Source organism: Ictalurus furcatus, chromosome 18 (assembly GCF_023375685.1).
Source record: "Ictalurus furcatus strain D&B chromosome 18, Billie_1.0, whole genome shotgun sequence".
Classification (NCBI taxonomy): domain Eukaryota; kingdom Metazoa; phylum Chordata; class Actinopteri; order Siluriformes; family Ictaluridae; genus Ictalurus; species Ictalurus furcatus.
In genome coordinates, this window is record NC_071272.1 from 23,833,538 (window position 1) to 23,856,037 (window position 22,500).

Genomic DNA, 22,500 nt, shown 5'->3' on the forward strand with positions numbered 1-22,500 from the left:
CTGTTCATCCTGCACTCTCTGTCTCTAAAAAAAAAGAAGCATTTTTTTAAAAGTAAATATCATCCTTCTTCATTAAGAAAGACGCAGAAATGTGATAAGTGCTTACGAGACATTTAGTGTCTTCACTTTCACAGATCTACTGTCTAATATGTGCTGTTTCGATTTCTCTCTAACTGCTCTCGCATCCTTGGAACAGCTTTTGGATGTAACGTTCCTTATGACGCGTCCAATCTAACTGTCTGATTGCTTGATTCTTCAGCCCTCTTCACATAAAGGTCTGGAGACTGAGTGCGACTCCTTTTCGGCAGATTTTAGCTCGATTTATTTATTTATTTATTTATTTTTAATCGTATTCCGGAACGTTTGTATAGTAAATGCACTTGACGTTTCGCACGTCGCGTGATTATATAACGGCACCCGTTAAACCACGTCCTCAGCCTCTATTATCTGAGGCGAAGACGCGATTCACAGGCATGCCCCGGTATGACGAAGCTACGCTACGTCTCCCCTTCTCAGGGAACACGGTTACATGCATAACCCAGACGTTCCCTTTCAAAGGGAACTCAACGTTGCGTGAGCTTCACTCTGTGGGAACTAGTATACCCACTCCGCCATACTGTCATACCGTCGTCCGTCATTCAAAGGGTCCGAGCCTGAGGGCCGTTGCGATATATATCAAACGAATGTGTGCGGCGTAGTCCACCCTGCTTCAGCGCACATAATTATTTTTGCATAACAGCATGGTCAGTTGTGTGTAATTCCGAACGTATTTCACTTCCAGGCGCTTGATGACCCTCCAGAACATCCGCTTGCGTGAAATAAAAACTCCAAATGACTACCGTGGGAAGCCGGTCTCATCCCCGGCATTTATCCACTGGCAACATGATCCTCAGCGGTATGAGGCTCGGGTAATAATCAGTTTGCGAACCTATTTACACACAGATAATTTCTCGAAGATGCCACATGGTATTAGTGAAATGAGGCTGGTGCGTGAGAGACTCTGCCAGACTGAGTCACTGTGCTTCCTGCGGCGCTAATAAGGTTTTAGAAAGAGCGAGAGTGGCGATATGGTGATTATCACCCCCGTGCAGAATTAGTCTTCTTCCCTTCTCTCCTCCTCTATTCAATCATGCAGCAGAAGACAACACAGTGCGAAGACAACACACACACACACACACACACACACACACATATCACATAACCTTCTCTTCTCTACCCAACAAGTCGTAGTTTTTTGGCTAGCACCGTACACGTCGAGGCGGTGTAACCTCCCAGGATGTTCGTATGTGTTAGTATGTTACTCTGTTTACTGACACTGCAGGTGAGGTGTATAAGGTAGGTACCTCGTGAGCGCTCCAGGTGTCCCAGGGTCTCAATTTGCTCCACCAGATCGTTCGAGTTCCACTGGCTCATCTCCAGCAGGATGGCTGTCTTCCCCTCCATAACATCTGGCAACAAGGAGACAAACACATTTGCAGTCCAAACACCATTTTATCACTGCTTTGGGAATGACGCGCTAATCGAGTCCTCGTGCGGCACGAACTAATTAGCTACGTTTACTCGGATTGTTTCTAACAAGCAATTTCCTTTGCTGGTTGCAGCCGGAGTTATTAGTTCGAGTTGTTAATTAAATCCATAATGGCAAATAAAATTAAGCAGCCATTGTCAACAATCCATCGGAGTTTGTTTTCCCTGTGTCACGGAGGGAAAAAAACCCAACTCACGACCACTCTTTTTTTTGGAACGCCACTCATTTGAACAATTATCCTGTCAGTCAAGACGTGGCAGCGTTGCAGCGCATAAAATCACGCAGATACACGGCGAGAGCTTTAGTTAAAGTTCGTGTCAAACATCAGAATGGGGTCTGTGACCTTCACTGTTGCATGGTTGCTCGTGCCAGTGTATTTCAGAAACGGCTGATCTCATGGCATTTTCACGCACAACCGTCTCTAAAGTTTACGCAGAACGGTGCGAAAAAACATCCAGGTTCTGGGGTGGAAACGTCTCGCTGATGAGAGAGGGCAGAGGACAACGGCCAGACTGGTTCGAGTTGACAGGAAAGCTAAAGGTAGAACAAATGAACACTCTTTACAACCGAAAAACATCTCAAAGACAGCTCTTGATCTGGATGAGCTAGAAGACCACAAGAAGTCAGTCCGTACAGGAGTTTTGCGGGTCGTTTTTGTGACTGCGGACCGCACGATCGGCACAGACTCCGAAAACTGGACACGGATAACATCGCCGAGTCTTTTCGCGATCTTCACCCGCCGTGTTAATAACGGCATGAATGTACAGGTGTTCCTAATAAAGTGGACGGCGAGTGCATATGTGCGTGTACGCATTCTGTGGCTGCAGTGATTACTCGTTGCGTCGTTAAAATGCGGTCCAGTCATCACGCGGATATAACGAAATACGTCATTAAACACTGTTAAACGACATCGTTCCTTTCTAACATACTCGGCACAGAGATTTACCTCGCAACACGTGAGCCGCTCAATCCAATGATAAGCCAGAGGCGATCAGACTCAATCTGCCAAGAAGGTTAATCGAGGTGAACTTTAACGTGACACATGAAAGTCTGATGAATAGGAAACAACAGATCGAGCCATGCTCTCTTTCTGCGAATAATAATAAAATAAAAACGTTTAAAAGGTTATCGGCGGTCGCTCTCCGTCCTCTCCATTTACAGAAGAATAAAAGAAACGTTTTAACCTCTAATCAAACCACAGGCAAAAAAAATAAATAAAAAATCGCATGCTGTACAGACAGACCTGACGGAATGATGGGAGCGATGTTAAAGCCGAGGGAGTTTTCCCCTCCGAAGCCTCGTATTCTGTAATAGTCTCTGGAAGCTGGGGCTTTACACATCGTGTCAGCGGTAAACACCAGAGCGAGAAAATTCAGCGTAGAAGTTTCAATCATGACGATACAATGAAACCTATACTATTATCCATCCATCTTCTACACCGCTTATCCTCGACAGGGTCATGGGGAGCCTGGAGCCTATCCCAGGGAACTCTGAGCACAAGGCGGGGGGATACCCTGGACAGGGGGGCCAATCCATCACACACACGTTCATGCGCTACGGACAATTTGGAAATGCCGATCAGCCTACGGCGCATGTCTTAGGACTGGAGGAGGAAACCGGAGAACCCGGAGGAAACCCCCGAAGCACGGGGAGAACACGCAAACTCCACGCACTCCCGGGGGATGCAGGATTCGCACCCCCAACCCTGTAGGCGTGAGGCGAACGTGCTACCCGCTCAGATTTGAGAGATTTAAAGACGTTTAAACAGGATACATTCGTCTCTAATTTCTTCGAATGTTCTCGTCGTGAATAAACAAATTCACGACTACACTTTGATCTAAATGTTCAAAGTGTCATTTCATTTAAACCACTCATTGCTATTGGAACAGGGATTAAAACGCTAGATTATCAGGAAATGATTCGGTTATAAAATAAAAAAAAAAAGACAATCTTCGAAGGGTGTCTTCACCTGAACGGATGCTTTCGGCGTGTCTTATCTAAACGGACTGCGTTTCGCACTGAACCGGTTTGAGCGAGTCGTACGGTTGTGGCGCGGCGTGGAAAATTTCAGTCTGGAGCAAACAAACCAGGCTGAACGTTGAATATGCTAAACCACACAGAGGCTGAAAGAGCCGGGGGGAAAAAAACATCAAGTGCGAGGGCTAAAAATAGCTGTCTTGGAACCGACGGGGAAAGAAAGTGGGGTAAGGCCTAAAGAAGTTGTTTTTTTTAAACAGAAATGATCTAATGAAGATGGATCACTCGGTCTGCGTCTTCGCTCTTCGCCTCCAGCTGTGAACTAACTAGGCAGTCTGTGAGAATGAAATCTGTTATGTCAAATAGTCTTGCAGAAACCCATTTCATTATCATTACACTCGCTCGTTAAGCTCCAGCCAGAGGCTACACGGCCCGTTCCACAACCGCTGGAGCGGGGACGGGGGAGGGGGGTATTTCTCACATCTGAGTGTTGGGTAGCGTGAGATAACATCAGTGACAAACACAGTGCGTTAAAGCCTTGTTTATTTTCCCCTCGAAACAGCACGTCTGTTTAAAGAGCGCCATTACTGGTTCATCAGGACGGAGAAAAGACGCGGTGAGCTGTGCAGATGTTGTGAAGCAGCAGCATCACTCCTTACTTATTTATTTATTTATTTATTTCTTAAATTAATAAATAAAATTCACACTGCCAGATGGTTTCTCATGCAACAAACTAGAAATACCAACAAAAAAAATCCTTTATAGCGCTGCAGATGATTTGGGTTTTTTGTTTTTCTGTAAATGCAACGTAAACACGTTGCAAAAAGTGACATCCTATCAAAAGTATTTCCTATTATTATATAAGATCATAAATTTCTAGACTTTATTTCTACACGCTTGGCTTATTCCAAGCTTGAAATCTCGTTCTATCAGCAGATGCGGTGGGTTTTTTTTTTTTCCTTCTAATTTTAAGAATTAATTTCTAGAAAGAAGCAAAATTATCCGGCAATAAAAAAAAAAAAAAAATTGACTCCTGACATATATAAAAGCATCATATCTGATTTATAATAATCTTAATAAGATAAGATTAGACTGTATTAATCCCCAGACGGAGAAATTAGGGCGTCACAGCAGCAGCAAGACAGGTGCAGAAAAATAGAGAGAGTAAGGAGAACAATACAGGGGTATATAAAGAGTATATACAAGATGTATACGTATGTATATAAGAAATATTATATATTAGATATATTTACCCATATTCAAGATTGTTGTTTTTTTTCACTTGCGAAGATATTTTTTTTCGCAGCACAACCTGCAGTTGCTCTGGCTGATTTCTTTTTGTTTGTTTGTTTGTTTTTTTAAACTATAAAACAATTAAAAAAAAAATCAGATTCTGACCACAATTCAGTTTTTCTGCCAAAAGATCTTAACTATATTTTACTGAAATGACGTGTTTTATATTTAGGTTACTTTCCAGTCTTGCCTCGGCTTGCTAGCTTTTCTCGCCGGTGAATTTTTGAAAAAAATGTAGAAAATTTTTGTTGGGTAGCTACTGTACGTGCAGCAGCAAAATAAACAACAAATTTTCTAAATCAGATACTGACTCCAAATGAGCTTTTCCCATTCAGCTGGTATCCTCGATGCTGAAGCCAGGCGCGCAGGATGAGGTTTTAAATACAGCCAGTTGGGAAAATGAATAAATAAAACTGATGTACGGTGATTGTGTCTGATATCACAGCGCAGAAGATCTACGGTTTGTACGCGTGTAATCTCTCAGCCGTATCGTTCTGCATCAAGCTGAACAAATGGAGTATTTCCTGTCAGTGATGGGCTCAAAGCAAGGCGATGTAGCCAAGTTAAACATTTTCTCGTGGGATTTTAATTACATGGTTCACACAGACACGGGGACGGGGACGGGGACGGGGACAAACAGCCAATACAAACATTCACGGCACGGTGCTAGACGGAGTCTCCGCTGGAGCGGCTGGATGGTTTCTGGCTGCGGTGGGAATCTCTGCACGAGTGGCTGCTTCGGGTTCCGCTCCGTTTTACTTTACATCCTTGTCCTAGATAGCCGGAGTATTTGTGTCGTTCGTTTCAGTTTTACTACGGTTTTATTTCTTAGTATTACTTATAAAACAAAATCGAATATTTCTTTTGGCTCGCTGCCACTTTCGCTATATAACCGTTATATATAAACGTCCCTACGTAATTCTGACACCATATCCAGTGGTATTTACTATGATTATTATATTATATTATATTATATTACTATCCGACATCACAATCTATACACATTTTGCATAGGAGCCCCTCGATTTATCATTAGAGTACGCTACAACTATTGACCCCCATGGTGCAGCCTAAAGACGAATGAGATTACTGAGGATGGTTCTGCAAGAGATTTAACTCATGAAGGAGTCTTCAAATAATTTATGGTGTAAATATACTGATTTCTAATCGTCTATAGACACTCTGTTTGACCTCTTTATATTCAAAAAGGATATTCATGTTATTATTAAACTTAAAACGAGTGCCGGATGGGCGGGACTTCTGAAAAGCCTGTCGGTCGGTATTCTAAAAAAAATAAAGCTTGCTATAAAGACAAACGTCGTCTTAATTTGAATTTAAATGTCTTTGGTACTAGGTATTAAATTAAATCAATAAACAGTGGTGTCTTTGAGTCTTTCAGTTGAATTGGAGTAGATACTTACTTAAAATGCGATGTTTTACGTCCTTTTTCACTTACGAGAGTAACCAGATGTTAAAATGCTAGCACGTTAGCTGTGATTCAGATATACGTGTAAATAAGAAATCCATTTCAGTTCAGTTCAGGATAATGTGATAATGTGACGTGTTTAACGTGAAGGGGTTTCACACATGGCGTGCGTTTAGGAGTGAGTGGAGGTGTACGAATGCAGAAAAGCTCGATTATTGTTAATAAAGAGATTCGTGTGTGTATATCTTCATCTTGAATCCTCACTATACAGTTGCTCTAAAGGCAGCAGTGCCGGCAGCTTTGAACCGACAACAGCGCGTTTCTGTCAAGTATGTTCCGGCATATTGATCCTGACGAGCACCTTAGGTACCGCAACAGTCAGTCTGAATATTCGTAACGTCTGAGAGAAAGATTGACATTGATGGCAAACGACAGAATGACGGCGAGAAGCGGCATAAAAAAAAAAAACAACAGAGAGAACAATGAGGCACAGTGTTACATCAAAGAGAGAAGAAAACAAACCAAAAATAAATCTCCCAGCAGACACAAACAGACGCAGAATACTAACACTTCAATATCTAACATTCTGGAAGCATAATATTCATTTCATTATACTTACTGAATGTAAAACCAAACCAATATTTACACATTTTACAAAGCCTTCAAAGATAACAGTCGTCAAGGTGGGACAGATCCCAACCAAACATATATATATACACATATATAAATCAGCTGTTCAACAAATATTAACCTTTATAAACTCATTATACACAACTCCATATTCAATTCGAATCAATTTGAAATAATTCTTTTGAGTGAACAAATGTTGCTGCCCCATTTAGCTCCATAGAGTTATTATTGCACCTAGTGGTCAGAAATGGGAACTGCAACAAAGGCTAACGGAGGCCCATTGGGGCGTGAATCACGCTGCCCCGGGCTTACACTATGAACCTTTTTTAGCGGGGGAAGAAGGTTAATAACAGGGTTGCCAGATCAGATCTTGACCACAACAAGATCTTGTTGGTTTCACAGCAAATAATCGATACATAATCTAATAATCTAATACACTTCTAATACACACAAAGACAAAAAAAGCGCAGACGGTGTGTTTATGATGTACAGAACCATTTCTAATGTAAGAGATATCTTGCAAAAAGTTGTGAGACGGAAAGGAAAGGAGGATTACGGAGTGGATAATGTCTGTACATCGGAAATGCGTTTGCGCCGCGGTGACCTAGTTCACCGGAGTCTCCCTTTTCCAATTCCCAAATCGTTCTGGCTAGATTCAGGTCTTTTGTGAGGTTTTTAAGACGTAGTGGGGAAATTTGGAAATTTTGCTCAAACATGCTGGTAGGAACACCGTTATGTCTAAAAGTGCTCAAATAGGGCTGACAGACTGTATACGGGATGATATGTTTTTGACTTTCAACTGGCTGTTACAGGGTCGCTCTAAAAATTCACCAGATAGTAGCCTATAGCATAAGTCAAATGTGGTAGCCTCTTGAAGTTTGTTTGAGGGTCTGTCGTTATTAATGCCATCCTGCCTCACTAAAATCTATGGTCAGAAGTCGCCGCTGGTTTTGTGGTGCTAAAGGCAAATTCCAAAATGCAAAGTATTTCACTGAAAAAAACACTGGGGATAAATGTATTGGGGGAGAAACAGCCCAGATTCTGGAGCGAAACCTCTGTTGCTGCTTGTCTCATCAAGTTCAAGTGGCAAGTTCACAGTTCTATCATATACATATATCAGTTACTTAGCTAGAGGTCGCTCATTTGCCCTGAGACTAGCTACATGGCTAGAGACATCTCTGGTAAGATTAGCAAAGTGACAACATGGCTTGGTTTTTTTTTTCTGTTTTTGTTTTTTTTTTTAAAGTTGATGACTAAAACAATGTTTAAAGACGAACGGATAGAGAAGCATGGGTTCATCAGTCCCTCGATTTTTCCGATCGCATAAATGAACGCAAAATCAAGCAAACTCCGTGACCTTCAGAGGAGCTTGACATTCTTCTAAATTACCGCAGATTTTCCAGAGATTTGGGCCAAGACGCGTCATGTGACGTCATCACAACGCGCATTCAGCCAAAGCCCTCGAGTCGAACACGAGTACGGCTAAAAGGTCTCATTTACCGAGAAGAGCGCGCAAAACAATTCCGTGCAAGTGCGACTTCGCAGATTGGAGTAGTTTTCCGCAAGAAAGCGCTCCGCGAGTCGCATCGCAAATTGTGAAAAAAAGCCACAGCAAGATCGAGCGTTTTTCGGCCGCCACGATCACAAAAAAAAAACTCCGCAAAATCCTGTACAGGCTGCTTTATTCGACATTCATGACAAAACGTAAAAAGTTTTTCATACGTGGAATGGTTATTTATAACCATAAAAACGGTGAAGAATTGAAAGGTAAATGTCAGCACTTAGTCATGCTAGTTGCTCCTCTAGACCTTTCTGAGTCTCTATGTAACTTGACCTTTATAAATATTAGCTAAACAAACGTACAGTGATGGAGTGTTAGCGCCGCGTCACCCTGGGTCTTCACGACACAGCAGAAGCAAAAGCAGGGGCATGGTCCTGCCCCTAGCGTCCTGGATTTTCAACATTTTTACCTTACATATTTCCTGTTTTTTGTTTTTTTCCACTCGTGATTGAACATGCTTGTTATCGTGATACATTACTAGCTAGCTTAGCTACATCCTCTGGCATGCAGGTCCAGCGCAGAACATCAATCCTTGCCGCTGTAATGCAATGTGCCGCCTCTGTATTTTTTAGATTATGAAAAATCCAATTTAACGCCGAAGGGGCAATATTTCATCTGCTCTGTAGCGTCAGCTCGTATTTACAATAATATCACGGCAGGCAGGAACGGTGCAGAGATATAAAGATTTGTGTTTGAATTATGAGCCAATAATAGTTTGGGATTTTTTTTTCTTTACTCAAACCTAGCCTTGCAAAACATTAACACTTTGATAAAAAATATTAATTAGGTAGCACGGATCCATAACAAACGCATTATCGTTTTTAACACTTGACATGTTTTGACAGTTTACGGGAGGATAAACAGGGGAGAAGGCGAGCGCTTCGTGCCCATGAGAGCCTGTCATGGTAAGCGGATGCTGCTGATAAATAAGACGGCTGGCTCTGCAGGTCTGGACAAATGGGCTCGTTAAATATATGGGACAGGTTCCAACGGTGTCATGATAACATTGTGGAAAGTGAATTTAGTGGCAAAAATCTCCACTTCCAGGGAAAACTGAATAAACTGTTTCATATGTGCACTATGATATGAGTCTTTATTAGTCACGTATACATTTCAGCACAGTGAAATTCTTTTCTTCACATACCCCAGCGTGTTAGGAAATTGGGGTCAGAGCGCAAGGTCAGCCATGATACAGCGCCCCCTGGAGCAGAAAGGGTCAAGGGCCTTGCTCAAGGGCCCGACAGTGGCAGCTCGGCAGTACTGGGGCTCGAACCCTTGACCTTCGGATCAGTCACCCGGAGTCTTAACCGTCAAGCCACCACTTTATTTAAAAAAAACCCACGTAAATAAATACAGCTTGAGCATACAAAACAACAAGACAAATTTTTTAAGGCATTCTTTCTTTAAAGCAACTGTATTGCTGGAAAATTCTTATCAGACCTAAATATCATGATATGCATCGTGTAGAAATAAATACTTTACAGAATCATCATATGGTGTTTTTTTTCCCACATCTCCCAGCCCTAAGAAACGGAAAAAAAACTCTTCTGATACGTTATTTAATGCCTTTTTTATATTCTTTAAGCCAAATCGGTCAAGGAAACTCCGTGTGTAAAACGATGCGACTGCAGCGCGCGATTCGTTCACTGTCGAAACAGGGATCGGTCTCGGGAAATCTCTAGGACGGATCGTTGTGAACCGTTTTATTGTTGAAAACGGTGGAGAAAATACATGTATAAATGATTACAGACTCCAGATCGCGATCGAGCTGACTGAATGAAGCTATTAGGGTTGAGCGGTGCATTACATCATGGCACGATAAGAATAATGTGGGGCGAATGATCACACGTACACTTGCCAGAAATGTGCTTGTTGAACATCCCGCTCCAGATTTATTCCCCCTTTGCTGTCACGATAACCTCCACCTCTTCTGGGAAGGCTTTCCAAAAGATTTTGGAAGCGTGGCTGTGGGGATTTGTGTTCATTCAACTGCAAGAGCGTTAATGAGGGCAGGAGCGAGGAGGCCAGGGGTGCAGTCGGCGTTCCAGTTCATCCCAAAGGTGTTAAGCGGGGTTGAGCTCAGGGCTCTGCGCAGGACGCTCGAGTTCTTCCATAACAAACTCGGCAAATCCTGTCTTCATGCTCGAACAGGTTCCATCGAAGGGGAATTTCCATACAATTATGTGCTTCCAACTTTGTGGCCATGTAGTGCAGATCCATCCATCCATCCATCCGTTTTCTATAGCGCGTATCCTACTGGGTCACGGGGAACCTGGAGCCTATCCCAGGGAACATGGGGCACAAGGTAGGGTACACCCTGGACGGGGTGCCAGTCAATCACACACCCATTCATACACTCCGGACACTTTGGACACGCCAATCAGCCCACCATGCATGTCTTTGGACTGGTGGAGGAAACCGGAGTACCCGGAGGAAACCCCCGCAGCACCGTTATAAGTACTGTTGTGCTTCATTCCACAAAAATCCACAATAATCCCCGCTTCACAGAAAATAACCTGACGTAGATGTCCAAAACGAAACGTTACACTGATGTCTTTTTCTTTTCTCTTTTTCTAAAAGACAGAAAGCCACATCCATCCTCTTACATTATACTCCGGTCCGTCCTGCGTCCTGAGGGCAACGTGCTCGGAAGCCCTAAGGCAGCAATAAGCCTGCAATCTAAAGTTTTCATTATTATACATCCTGCACCTCGAAGATCGTGAATCATTTCATTTGAACAGATTGTGTTCTCAGACACTCCATCACAACCAATATTTACCGTGTGTGTGTGTAAGCCAACAGCGATCAGATATCTAGTGCGAACTGGGTTAATGTGGATTCTGATACGAAGGAGCGCTACTCCGGTCGGATTGCGGCAGCAAATATGGGATGTTTATATTCGTTTTACGTGCACTCCGACAACTGCGCAACCACGCGCGGTGACACACTCGGGTCTTGAGTGTTGTTCAGAAACAAGCGGAGGAACAACGACTGGTCGTGTTAGATAACAGTGTTAAATAATAACACTGCAGCATGAAGAAAGTCACTTCTTACCTCTGGCATCGAAGAACTCCTCGTCCGAGCTGTCCATGGACTCCTGTACGATGTTCTGCAGCCTCCAGTGGGACGCGCTAAATTTTCGTGATGCATCTAGGAAACAAGTGGGTCATTTCAACTGTGCCAATTAAAGACGTTCTTCATTTATAAAGAATATTCCCTGCAAGCACACATACCAAAGGCGTGCTTGGTTACTTTTTTTTTTTTTTTTTTTAAATCGCAATGAACAATTTAATCTTCTAAAGAAACTGAGCATGTGGGGTCACGTGGAGTCACGTGGAGTCACGTGGGCCAGGAATCGAACCGAATCAAACGCTACGATTAGTGGACAACCCACTATACCACCTGAGCCACAGCCGCCCATTCAAATGCTAGGTTTTAAGAGATTTCGCTGTTACGTCCAGTAAACAGCAAAAAAAACAAAAAAAAAACCCATCATTTTGCATTTTCAATATAATCCTAACGTCTCATGTCCACATGGCCGACATTTTCACTGTTGATCTTCTGCTCAAAGTGTTTGAAGGCATCTGAGCCTACTATTTCATGACGTTATCATTATTAGCATCGTAATTTGTCACTTCGATATGGCCACATTTAAAATATCTGAATCTTTTTTCTTTATTTCGGCGGCATCCATTATAAGTACAGTTGCTTTATATTAACGGTGCACTGTCTGACTTTGCTGTCTGACGTTAGCAAAGTCGGACGTACGGTACGTTGACGGATTTTTTTTTTTTGCATATTGAAGAACTCAAAACATTCGACATAAAGCGAGAGCATGTGAGATGGTGGAAGTGGGCGGGGCTTCTGGGCATTTTCACTTAATTGTGGAGAGTCCAAAACACTTCCGCCAATCGTTACAGATTCATACGTCCACTGGTTCATCCGTCATTTCATTGTGGAGAAAAAGACCGATCTTTAAAAAGGACTGCGGTTTTGGCGTATTTAAGGTGATTTCAGACGTAAAGGTTGTCAGGTCTGGTAATATAATCTCTGGATACGGTGGCAGCGTGATATGATATAGAGACAATTAAACTGTTCGATCGCACAAACCTACGTAGTCTTAACCAACGAGTGATTTTCCACAGCGGCACAATTTACAGCTTGGTGAACTTTTTAAAGCCGGTACCGATTAAAAAACCCGAAGCTTGGAATTTGCATATATGCTAATTAAAAACGAGATAAAGATGAAACACTCATTCCCTCTTCACTCGCTTTTTAAACAAACCCTTCAATGCATCACGGACATGTCTTAGAGCTGACACTCTTTGTTACTCTTGTCTTGTTCCTCGATCGTGTCTGACGCAGGAGAAACCGCGGAAGGGGGAGCTTTTCTGCGCGCTCTCCTCCTCTGGGGAAATACAGTCGCAAGAACACATCCCTAAAGGAGTGCCACTTTGAAGCTGAGCGCGACTAATTAGTCTACAAAAAAAAACATGAAAAATTATTTAAAAAAACAGCATCCGTGCCGCCAGAGCTAGAGCCGGATTCCGCCGAGCTCTGAATAAGCCTGAGAAGACCTTTTTGTTCACGCCGCGTTCTTCCCTACTGCTTTGGAGATAGGGCGCAATTTCTCCTGGTACTTCTTAAACGAAAACAACTGTTCCCGCTGGCAGGCGCATTAGCTGCACGGAGGAGAAGGAGCAATAAAACAAAAATCCAATAATGATTCATGCAACGTAAAAGAAATAACAATGTGCCCTTGCTGATTAGTGTTCAGGTTCGGTATTGGAACACAGCCTGTGGCTTCCTCAGCGAATCTAGCAATAGATCTCTCTTACAGAACAGCAGCTCGGTTCAAATGATTCATGCTCGGGACGCAGGTGGTCATTTCCTGGCGGCGAGCACAGTGACCTCAATCATCTCTTAAATCCCAGAGGAACGCCCCGGACAAGGTTTAGATATATAAAAAAAAAAATGTTCTTCCCTTTTCATCAACTCTTCTAGTGGAGGTTTGGATCGCGTTCCGCTTTCCACAGTACAGTTAAAAACGTTCGGTTCTTCGGTCTACGACTCCGAAATGGAGGTTTTGTGGCTCTTAGTATGAATATGTCCGCCTTAAGGTTACGCTAGTGTTGCTGCAAAACAATGACAAGATCCGCATTTAGAAGAACTACGCTTTCCAAACTGACAGTCTCCCTCTGCCACCGACACGGATCTGTCCGATCAAATGCTCTCCCGAATCTAACGTGTCCCGCCCCTGACATTGTAAAAATCGCCTCGCCGCAGTTGCTGACGTTGCGTGAGGAATCCTATCAGCAAGCGTGGGTCGTGAACGTATCTTCGGCTTGTTCGGACGCGTGCGTTTTATTCCGTTTTCCTGCTGTAAGTCGATTAAGAAGGAAACGGCTTAAATTCCTAGGTATTCGTGCCAGCTCACGGCTTCACGGCAGGCATTTTTCCATGGTACTAACTGTCAAGTACGTGCTGTGAGGTAGGCTAAATGCGATTGGCTATTTTAAAAAAAAAAAGAAGGGAGGAGCCACTTTAAAATGTCCCGCCCTGACCGTTAACACATATAACGTATGACGCGGCACGTTTTCGAGGCACTTCACGGGGACGTTAATGTTGTGGGACGTCCACAGCGCAAGTCAATACCTGTTACTGAATTACTTTCCCTCCCCCGCCTCGCTCTCGCGCTCTCTTTCTCTTTCTAAAATAACACGTTTTCGATTGAAAAAAAAAAAAACGTGTTTAATATTAGTCGTAGATTACGCGCATGTAAGTCCGTGCGTGTGAGCTGTTACTATGGAAATGGTAACGTCTCAGAACGGGCGCGTGAACATAAACTCATCGTTCGTGTTCGAGCCGGAACTACTGTCCGAGCCATGCGGGCGGCGTTCGCATCTTCTGACCAATCAGATTTGAGAAAATTGAACCCCGCTGTGGTTTAAAACGCGGTAGCTGACAAAATTAATAAACTATTAATATCTCTACTAGGTTTAATCCCAACGCCGCGTTTCCCCGGCACTCCCCTGATCTCACTCTGCCACTTCTCTTCATGAACGTGGAGACTTCACTGTCTCACTGACGATCGGTTCTTAACACCACAACAACCTTTTCTCTTCCCCTCTTCAGAGCTGATGAAGGGTCATCTTCAGCACTCTAATCTCAACAGCCCTCCTAGTGGAATTCATTAGTGAGCCGATCCTCGGGTCTCAACGCTCTTAAAACGTACGGCTTACAGACGTCACCGCTCAGAACTCGGTGTCCGGACTTGGTGAGATATCGGCGCTCGTTTACGGAGTTGCTGGAATTTAAGGTCGGGAGATAGCGACTGCTTGTGCGTTCGAACGTTAGCGATCGGTAAAACGCTTTTCACGTCCTCCTTCACAAACGCACTCCGCGATCCCTGTACGTACACGATGGAGCCACTCTCGCCCTGAACAATGCCTAGCAATAAACACACAGCATTAAGAGAGCTGGGATTTTCAATGCCACGAGCTGCAGTTACGACAATATAACGGTACAACAGAGACCGCCGGGGCAAAGCGCCAGTACTGCGGCACATTTCATCCAATAACTTGTACTAGGCCTTAGAGTAGCTCTTAGCTCCGTCTCTGGCTTTATTGCTAATGGCTGACTTGGGCAGGCGTGTGTTAATACACGGCATTAATCTTATCGCAGGAACGTGAACTTTTTAACGGCACAAAAAAAAACCAAACAAACAAAAAAACCTTGAACGCTTCGATTCCTGTACGCATTCACAGATTCCCAGACGGTCTTGCACATGTGGTCTTGCTTTGGACCGAATTGACTTCCACGCGACACGCTGCTGTTTCGCTCTGATATCGCTTTGTTTGGAAGGTTTTTTTTCTTCTTCTTGCTACCTACGTTAATTAGTCCGCTCACTATCATGGTACGAAGCTACCAGCTACGGTAACATCCGAGACTAGACACAGAGCACGAGGCGAACGTTTCGCATTTCAAATCCCATGTCGTGAAGCAGGTGAGTGAGCAGCGAAGCTATTCGAACCGGCTACGCTACTTTATAGCAGCTAATCTGACATGACAGATTTGTAAAGTCCCAGAGATCCTGAAAAACCAAATCTGTCCAAATGTGCCTTCGACCAGAACCCAGAAAATCGACGGGAGGTCATTTAGGAAATGAAAGCATGTATTACACGTGCTCGAAATTGTTCATCGTGACACATTTCCATTCAGAATTTGCTGAGATTTACAGTTCAAAACTCCAAATTGGATCAAAACAGGCAGCAAGCACACGTCACACGTCACTGCACTGTGAGTGGAGAATAACCGTCGAGCCAGTAAATATAGTGACTAGCAGCAGCCTGTCAATCTTCCTGCCAGTCAGAGGGAAAAAGGCATTTCTGGAATGATGTCCCGCCATGAACAGCGGCATGCTGGGAGAAAGCCTCGCATGCTGCACAGATGGTTCTGCAGCTCTGGTGCACTGTCATTTCCCCTTCTCTGCCTCAAGATAATTACGGTTATTTCCCAAACTGCTCTGCCACTGATATGACAGAGAAGTTGAAAATAAACGACAACGCTTGAACGTCATTGAAATGAAAATTCATTCTACCATTGACGTTCTACCTTCCAGTCATTACACCGTCGCTCGTTACGCGTCATCTACGCTCCGTTATAGCACGTACTGGAAGAGTGACAAGCATTTAATGCGTTAAGATCCTAATTACCGGAGGAAAAATTACGCAGCCTTTCCCGGTGTCACGAACGCGGAGACGGAGACCGAGGCGGACGCAGACGCGCTGGCAGATCCAAAGTTTAATAAGAGTTCAACACAAACACAAAAGACATTGAGCATAGGTGAACAAGGAAAATAAACATAAACCAATACGTAGGACACGGGAGAGCATGACGTGACAACAGAGGACGATCAACGTCAGAGTGCTGTACAAACCGTGACTAAATACACACAGGTGCTCGTTAACCGGGATGGTCATGTGACCATGATGCAGAGGTGCAGTGGTTCCTTCCGGAGATTCATAACATATCCGCCCCTTAACGCACGACTCCCGAATGGTATAAAAAGTTCGAGACGGGGCCCTGGATACCCAGACCAGACGTCCTTAAATGTCTCAAAGTTCCCCCGAGTGTCATCTCTCGCAGGGTCATAACGAGGACGCTTGCCGTGTTTCCTACAGATACGGGACAGTCTCTTCCGTACCGCAGAGAGATGACGCGATCTCCCCGGCCTTGCTTGGGCGCGGCGCGGCGCGATTACCAACGCACAGCCAGCAGGGGGAGCGAATCTCAAGGTGGATCCCGAAGGGTGAGCGACGTTAACCACGGCGCATGTCTTTGAACTGGCGGAGGAAACCCCCGAAGCACGGGGAGAACATGCAAACTCTGTGCACACAGGGCTGAAGCGGGATTCAAAGCGGGATTCTGAGGCGAACACGTTGACCACTAAGCCACCGAGCCCTCCACTTTATTATTTAATACCGAACAAATTTTCGGTCTTCGAAACAAGTCCTGGGTGAAATCTTAGAACAAACCACATCTCGTGAAGCACTTCCTCGACCTCTTTTACACATTTCAGCTCAGCACTGTAAACAAACCTGTGGTTTTTGTTTTTTTTTAACGTGGTCAGTGCACCTCCGTGCTTCACCAACCAACACACAGCTCACAGTCAGAGCAGAAAGGATTACCGCTCTTATAAAGTCATGAAGAACGGCTCTTCAACTGCAAATGCCTTGAGAGAAAAAGATTTATCTCATTTATACAATCTCATAAAGGATCAAGAAAAGAAAAAAAAAAAACCAACCAATCACCAATTTATAATAGCTTTAAAAAGCATCCCGGTGTGGACGTTTCTTGCTTCTTGAGAGAATATAAACGCACAACACAACAAAATACACAACTAAAGGTCAGCTTATTGAGCGTGTCCAGGAAGGCAAACATGCAGCAAAAGGTCGGCGTATAGAGTACACGGACGAAGGCCAATAGGTCGCTGTTGTTTTTCATGTCCTGTAGGCCAAAGCCGAGGGCTCGCATCCACCTGCTAGGTCTTCCGTTTCTGCGTTATCATTAAAAACCCTGAACAAACATCAGAAGATGAATAAGAACGAGGTATTTCTGCTTAATCCAGATAGATGGGCAGGGAATCGGCTTCAATGGATAAATATGACGCGGAAATTTCCTTTCCTGATTCACGCTGTTACCAACAGCTGTGGCAGGAAATCATCAGGAGCAGGAAGACTGGGCTGATCTGTGTCATAAATCATATGGGCGCTCAGTCTTTTGACAAATGTCTTACTAAAACTTTCACATTTGATGAATGAACAGCATTAAATAATAGCGGCTAATCCATGAAGGCAGGTAGGACAGATCCCTGCTCTATATATATATATACATATTTATATATATGAATATATCATTCACAGCTCCATACAGTTCAAATTCTAACAAATATGAAATACTGATGACCTTTTTTAAGAAAGAAATGAGGCTATTTGACAGATGTTGCAGTAATCTGTTTGCCTATCTAGGCATTGCACAACCATTTAGCTCAATAAAAGTTCCGTAAAGGATTTTGCGGGATTTTTTTGTCCTCGTTACGGCCCGAAATGCTGGCTTTTGCTGCGGCTTTCGTCAAAATTTGCGATGCAGTTTGCGGAGTTTTTTGTGCTCTTTTTTTTTTTTACAGAAAACCACTTGAATTGGCGAAAGTACAATCGCACGAGATTGTTTTGCACGGCCTTTCACAGCGATGTTTGCTGGCAAATGAGACCTCTTAGCAGTACTCGTGTTCGACGCACGCGAATCGAAGAGGCCTTTGGCTGAATGCGCGTCGTGACGACGTCATCATGTCATCATTCGCACCCTGGCACGAATCTGCGGAAAACCTGCGGTAATTTTGCGGATAAATTTGCGGAGTTTGTTTGATTTTGAACGAGTTTCTGCAAAATCCTGGAGGGACTGATAGATTTATCATCGACATTGCCCTGGTGGTCAAAAATAGGAACTGCAACGAGGACTAACAGAGGTCAGTTGGGGCAGGAATCCTGCTACCCCATGCTCGCGGGAGGAGTGTCCGTATATCAGAAAAGCGTGTGCGCCGCGGTGACCTTGTTTCCCACACAAAGACTGAGAAAAACATGCCTCCTTGTTCCGCTGCGCTAGTTTCAGGTCTTTTGTTTGGTTTTTGAAATGGAAATTTGGCTGAAACCTTGCAAACACACCTGCGTTGTCGAACACGGTTGAACAAAGGCACGTCTGAAAGCGCTCAAAACGAGCTGCTAGACTGCACACTGGATGACTTTCTGCTGTTGACCAACGACTGCCTGTTTATTACAGGGTTAAAGATCGAATAGATCTCCAGCAGCCTAGGGCGTACATCCAGTGTACATCATCTCGACATCATTTTGTTTTGTCTGTACGTCGTTATGAATGTCGTCCCCGCCTCAGCAAGATCTACGGGTGCGAGCCAGGATGCTAGATTCGCTGCACACACGTTTCACATTCGCTGAAAACATCTTGTGTGACTTTTACTAAGCAAACTTGAGGTTTGTCTGGCTGTACATTTTACAGTAGCTGAGAGGCATGTGTTAAACCGTTTCAAATATTTAAAAGACGTAACGAATTCCGTTTTTAAACGTTCTTCCTTCCCGTATTAATAATGTACCGAAGCCCGTCTTCTATAAAGTTCGAAAATACGACAAAATACCATTCTTCATAATGAAATTCCAGGACTTTCGAGGACTTTTCAAGCACTATTTTTTTTTCTTTTCAAGGACTGTACAAGAGGTGTCCATCCATCCATTTTCTGTACCGCTTATCTGTACCTACACAGGGTCACGGGGAGCCTGGAGCCTATCCCAGGGGACTCTGGAGCCTATCCCAGGGGACTCTGGAGCCTATCCCAGGGGACTCTGGAGCCTATCCCAGGGGACTCTGGAGGTTATCCCAGGGGACTCTGGAGCCTATCCCAGGGGACTCTGGAGGCTATCCCAGGGGACTCTGGAGGTTATCCCAGGGGACTCTGGAGGTTATCCCAGGGGACTCAGGGCACGAGGCAGAGGACACCCTGGATGCTAACCCATCGCAGGGCACAATCACACACGCATTCACACACCTATTCATACGCTACGGACAATTTAGAGATGCCGATCGGCGCACGTCTTTGGACTGGGGGAGGAAACCGGAGTATCCGGAGGAAACCCCCGAAGCACGGGGAGAATGGGCAAGCTCTGCACACACGGGGCGGCGGCAGGAATCGAACCACCAACCCTGGAGGTGTGAGGCAAACGTAATAAACACTAAGCCACCGTGCGTATTCGTTCACTACTCTGTCTGCTCACATGCTGTATTTTCACAGCCTTTTCTGTGACTGTATCTTGGTCTAATGACCGTAATAAAAACCTACCGAATTTACATAATACTGACACAGACAAAAAATAGATGCTTCATGCATAATGCAGCTTTCACGCCCTACAGATAAATTTGGACAATCACAGAGCGGAGACACAAAAGGGTTCTCGGAAACTCGGCACCTCTTCTAATCGCGAGCTTCAAACGCCGCGTGAGGCTCCGTAATTAAAAATCAGCTTCTGAAATCCCCTTTTATCCTGAGAAATGATCCTTCAAGAGAAACTGACTATGAGCCCGTCTCTCGCTTGTTGCCTCGCTCTCTTTTATCCTTCGGTGCTTAAATTCAGAATGGACAGAGTTCACGCTGAGCTTGATCCAGAACGTCCTGTGCTGAAGCTTAAGAACGTAAGCTTTGATCTATTAGCATGTCGCTCTGAACCAAGTAAATCTCTGTGTGCTAAAACCACTCCTCGCTCTTACACTAATTGTCTGCGCACAACACAACCTGGTTTATATCAGAATCTTAAGAGTATTCAGTCGTGAGCTTCAACATCCATCACTCTTTTTTAAAGATGCTGTTTCAGAGTACATCTGGAGAAAAGGATATTCTAGTATATAGCTGCAGGTTTATAAAAGGATCCGAATAATCATTACCATGGTAGTTATTCAGGGCTGAATAGGAGTGGCCTGGAGTTCAAGCTATTGCTCAGATCTGTTAATAAATCACTTATAAACGTGTGAGTGCATTAGATATGTTTCTCTACCTGCTGGTAGTAGTAGTAGTGGTAGTACAGGTTGTGGTATTAGTGTTAGCAGTAGTAGTAGTATTGATAGTACTCATAGTGGACAAAGTGGTAGTAGTAGTAGTAGTAGTGGGAATGGGAGTGGTAGTACTCATCATAGTATTAGCGTTAGTAGTATTGGTAGTACCGGTAGTGGACAAAGTGGTAGTGGTAGTAGTATAAAATTAGTAGTAGTAGTGGTAGTAGAAGTAGTAGTAGCATTAGTCATAGTATTGGTGGTAGCAGTAGTAGTAGTAATAGTATAAAAGTACTAGTTGTAGTAGTGGTAGTAATAGTAGTAGTATTAGCAGTAGTAGTAGTAGTATTAATAGTATTAGTGCTAGTGGTGGTAGTAATAGTAGAAGAGGTAGTAGTAACAGTAGCAGTAGTAGAAGTAGTAATATTAGTGGTGGGAGTAGTAGTAGTAGTATTGGTAATAGTAATAGTAATAGTAGCAGCCATAGCAGTAGCAGTAGTAGTAGTAATAGTAACAGTAGTAATAGTAGTAGTAGTAGTATTGGTAATAGTAATAGTAGTAATAGTAGCAGCCATAGAAGTAACAGTAGTAGTAATAGTAGTAGTAGTAGTAGTAATAGTAGTAGTAGTAGTAGTAATAGTAGTAGTAGTAGTAGTAGTAATAGTAGTAGTAATAGTAGTAGTAGTAATAGTAGTAATAGTAGTAGTAGTAGTAATAGTAGTAGTAGTAGTAATAGTAGTAGCCGTAGAAGTAGCAGTAGTAGTAATAGTAGTAGTAGTAATAGTAATAGTAATAGTAGTAGTAGTAATAGTAGTAGTAGTAGTAATAGTAGTAGTAGTAATAGTAATAGTAATAGTAGTAATAGTAGTAGTAGTAGTAATAGTAGTAGTAGTAATAGTAGTAGTAATAGTAGTAATAGTAGTAGTAGTAATAGTAATAGTAGTAATAGTAGTAATAGTAGTAGTAGTAATAGTAGTAATAGTAGTAGTAGTAGTAGTAATAGTAGTAGTAGTAATAGTAATAGTAGTAATAGTAGTAGTAATAGTAATAGTAGTAATAGTAGTAATAGTAGTAGTAGTAATAGTAATAGTAGTAATAGTAATAGTAGTAATAGTAGTAATAGTAGTAGTAGTAATAGTAATAGTAGTAATAGTAGTAGTAGTAATAGTAGTAATAGTAGTAGTAGTAGTAGTAATAGTAGTAGTAGTAATAGTAGTAGTAGTAGTAGTAATAGTAATAGTAGTAATAGTAGTAGTAGCAACCGATATAGGCATAGAAATCTTTAACAAAGTTTTAAATAATATTTATTTGCATGTATTTGCATTTATAGTCACGCTCATGTGTAATATATACTAGACTGCATAGAGACTGCACTGAGCAACAGATAAAACTGTTTATTTCCACTGAGCGTAGCTAACTTAACATTATCAAGTGTTCTAACCTGAATATCATCCTGTCTGTGCGATTAACAGCAGTGCACATGAAACTTACACCAATAAGCTCATAAAAAGAACACTTTGTTCTACATTGTTTTTATAACATTTAAATGTTAAATAACATTTTTTTTTTTTGTAACTGCCTGGGATAAGTTTAGGTATTCATGAAGATTCAAGAACGATACCTCGATTACCCGAAACGACACATAACACCTAATGACACGAGGCCGTACGCAGAGTCGAGCTACACGTGTACTGACTTAACACCGAACCCGCGCTCTTCAGTATTCAGACCTCAGACCCGGCTGCAGACTGAAGCGCTATTCGGAGAGTCTCGGTTATTATGTGACGCTGACCTTGGACCCTTCACGTGCCATTCCACATCTTTCAGTGTATTTACATTTACCTTTACATTCCAAAAACATGTTTTAGGCTGAAATATGGTGATAAGGACAACCTGTCAGGTAGTGGAGCTGGACCGAGCTGATATCATGCAAGAAAAATCGACTTAAGTCCAAAGAAAGAACCGCTCACGAGT

General features: G+C 43.2%; 1 protein-coding gene across 2 annotated transcripts in view; it reads right to left on the reverse strand.

Moving 5' to 3' along the window:
• The window catches only part of plrdgb (PITP-less RdgB-like protein), a 59,554-nt gene that overhangs the window by 23,959 nt on the left and 13,095 nt on the right, over nucleotides 1-22,500 (reverse strand). Inside the window, exons 2-3 of one of the 2 annotated variants that reach the window (XM_053647965.1) lie at nucleotides 11,470-11,565; nucleotides 1,344-1,448 (exon numbers count right to left, since the gene is read on the reverse strand). In XM_053647965.1, coding sequence (XP_053503940.1) covers nucleotides 1,344-1,448; nucleotides 11,470-11,565 — 201 coding nt within the window. Of the gene's footprint in view, nucleotides 1-1,343; nucleotides 1,449-11,469; nucleotides 11,566-22,500 lie in introns of those variants that run through there. The other variant, XM_053647966.1, reaches the window with a different exon arrangement.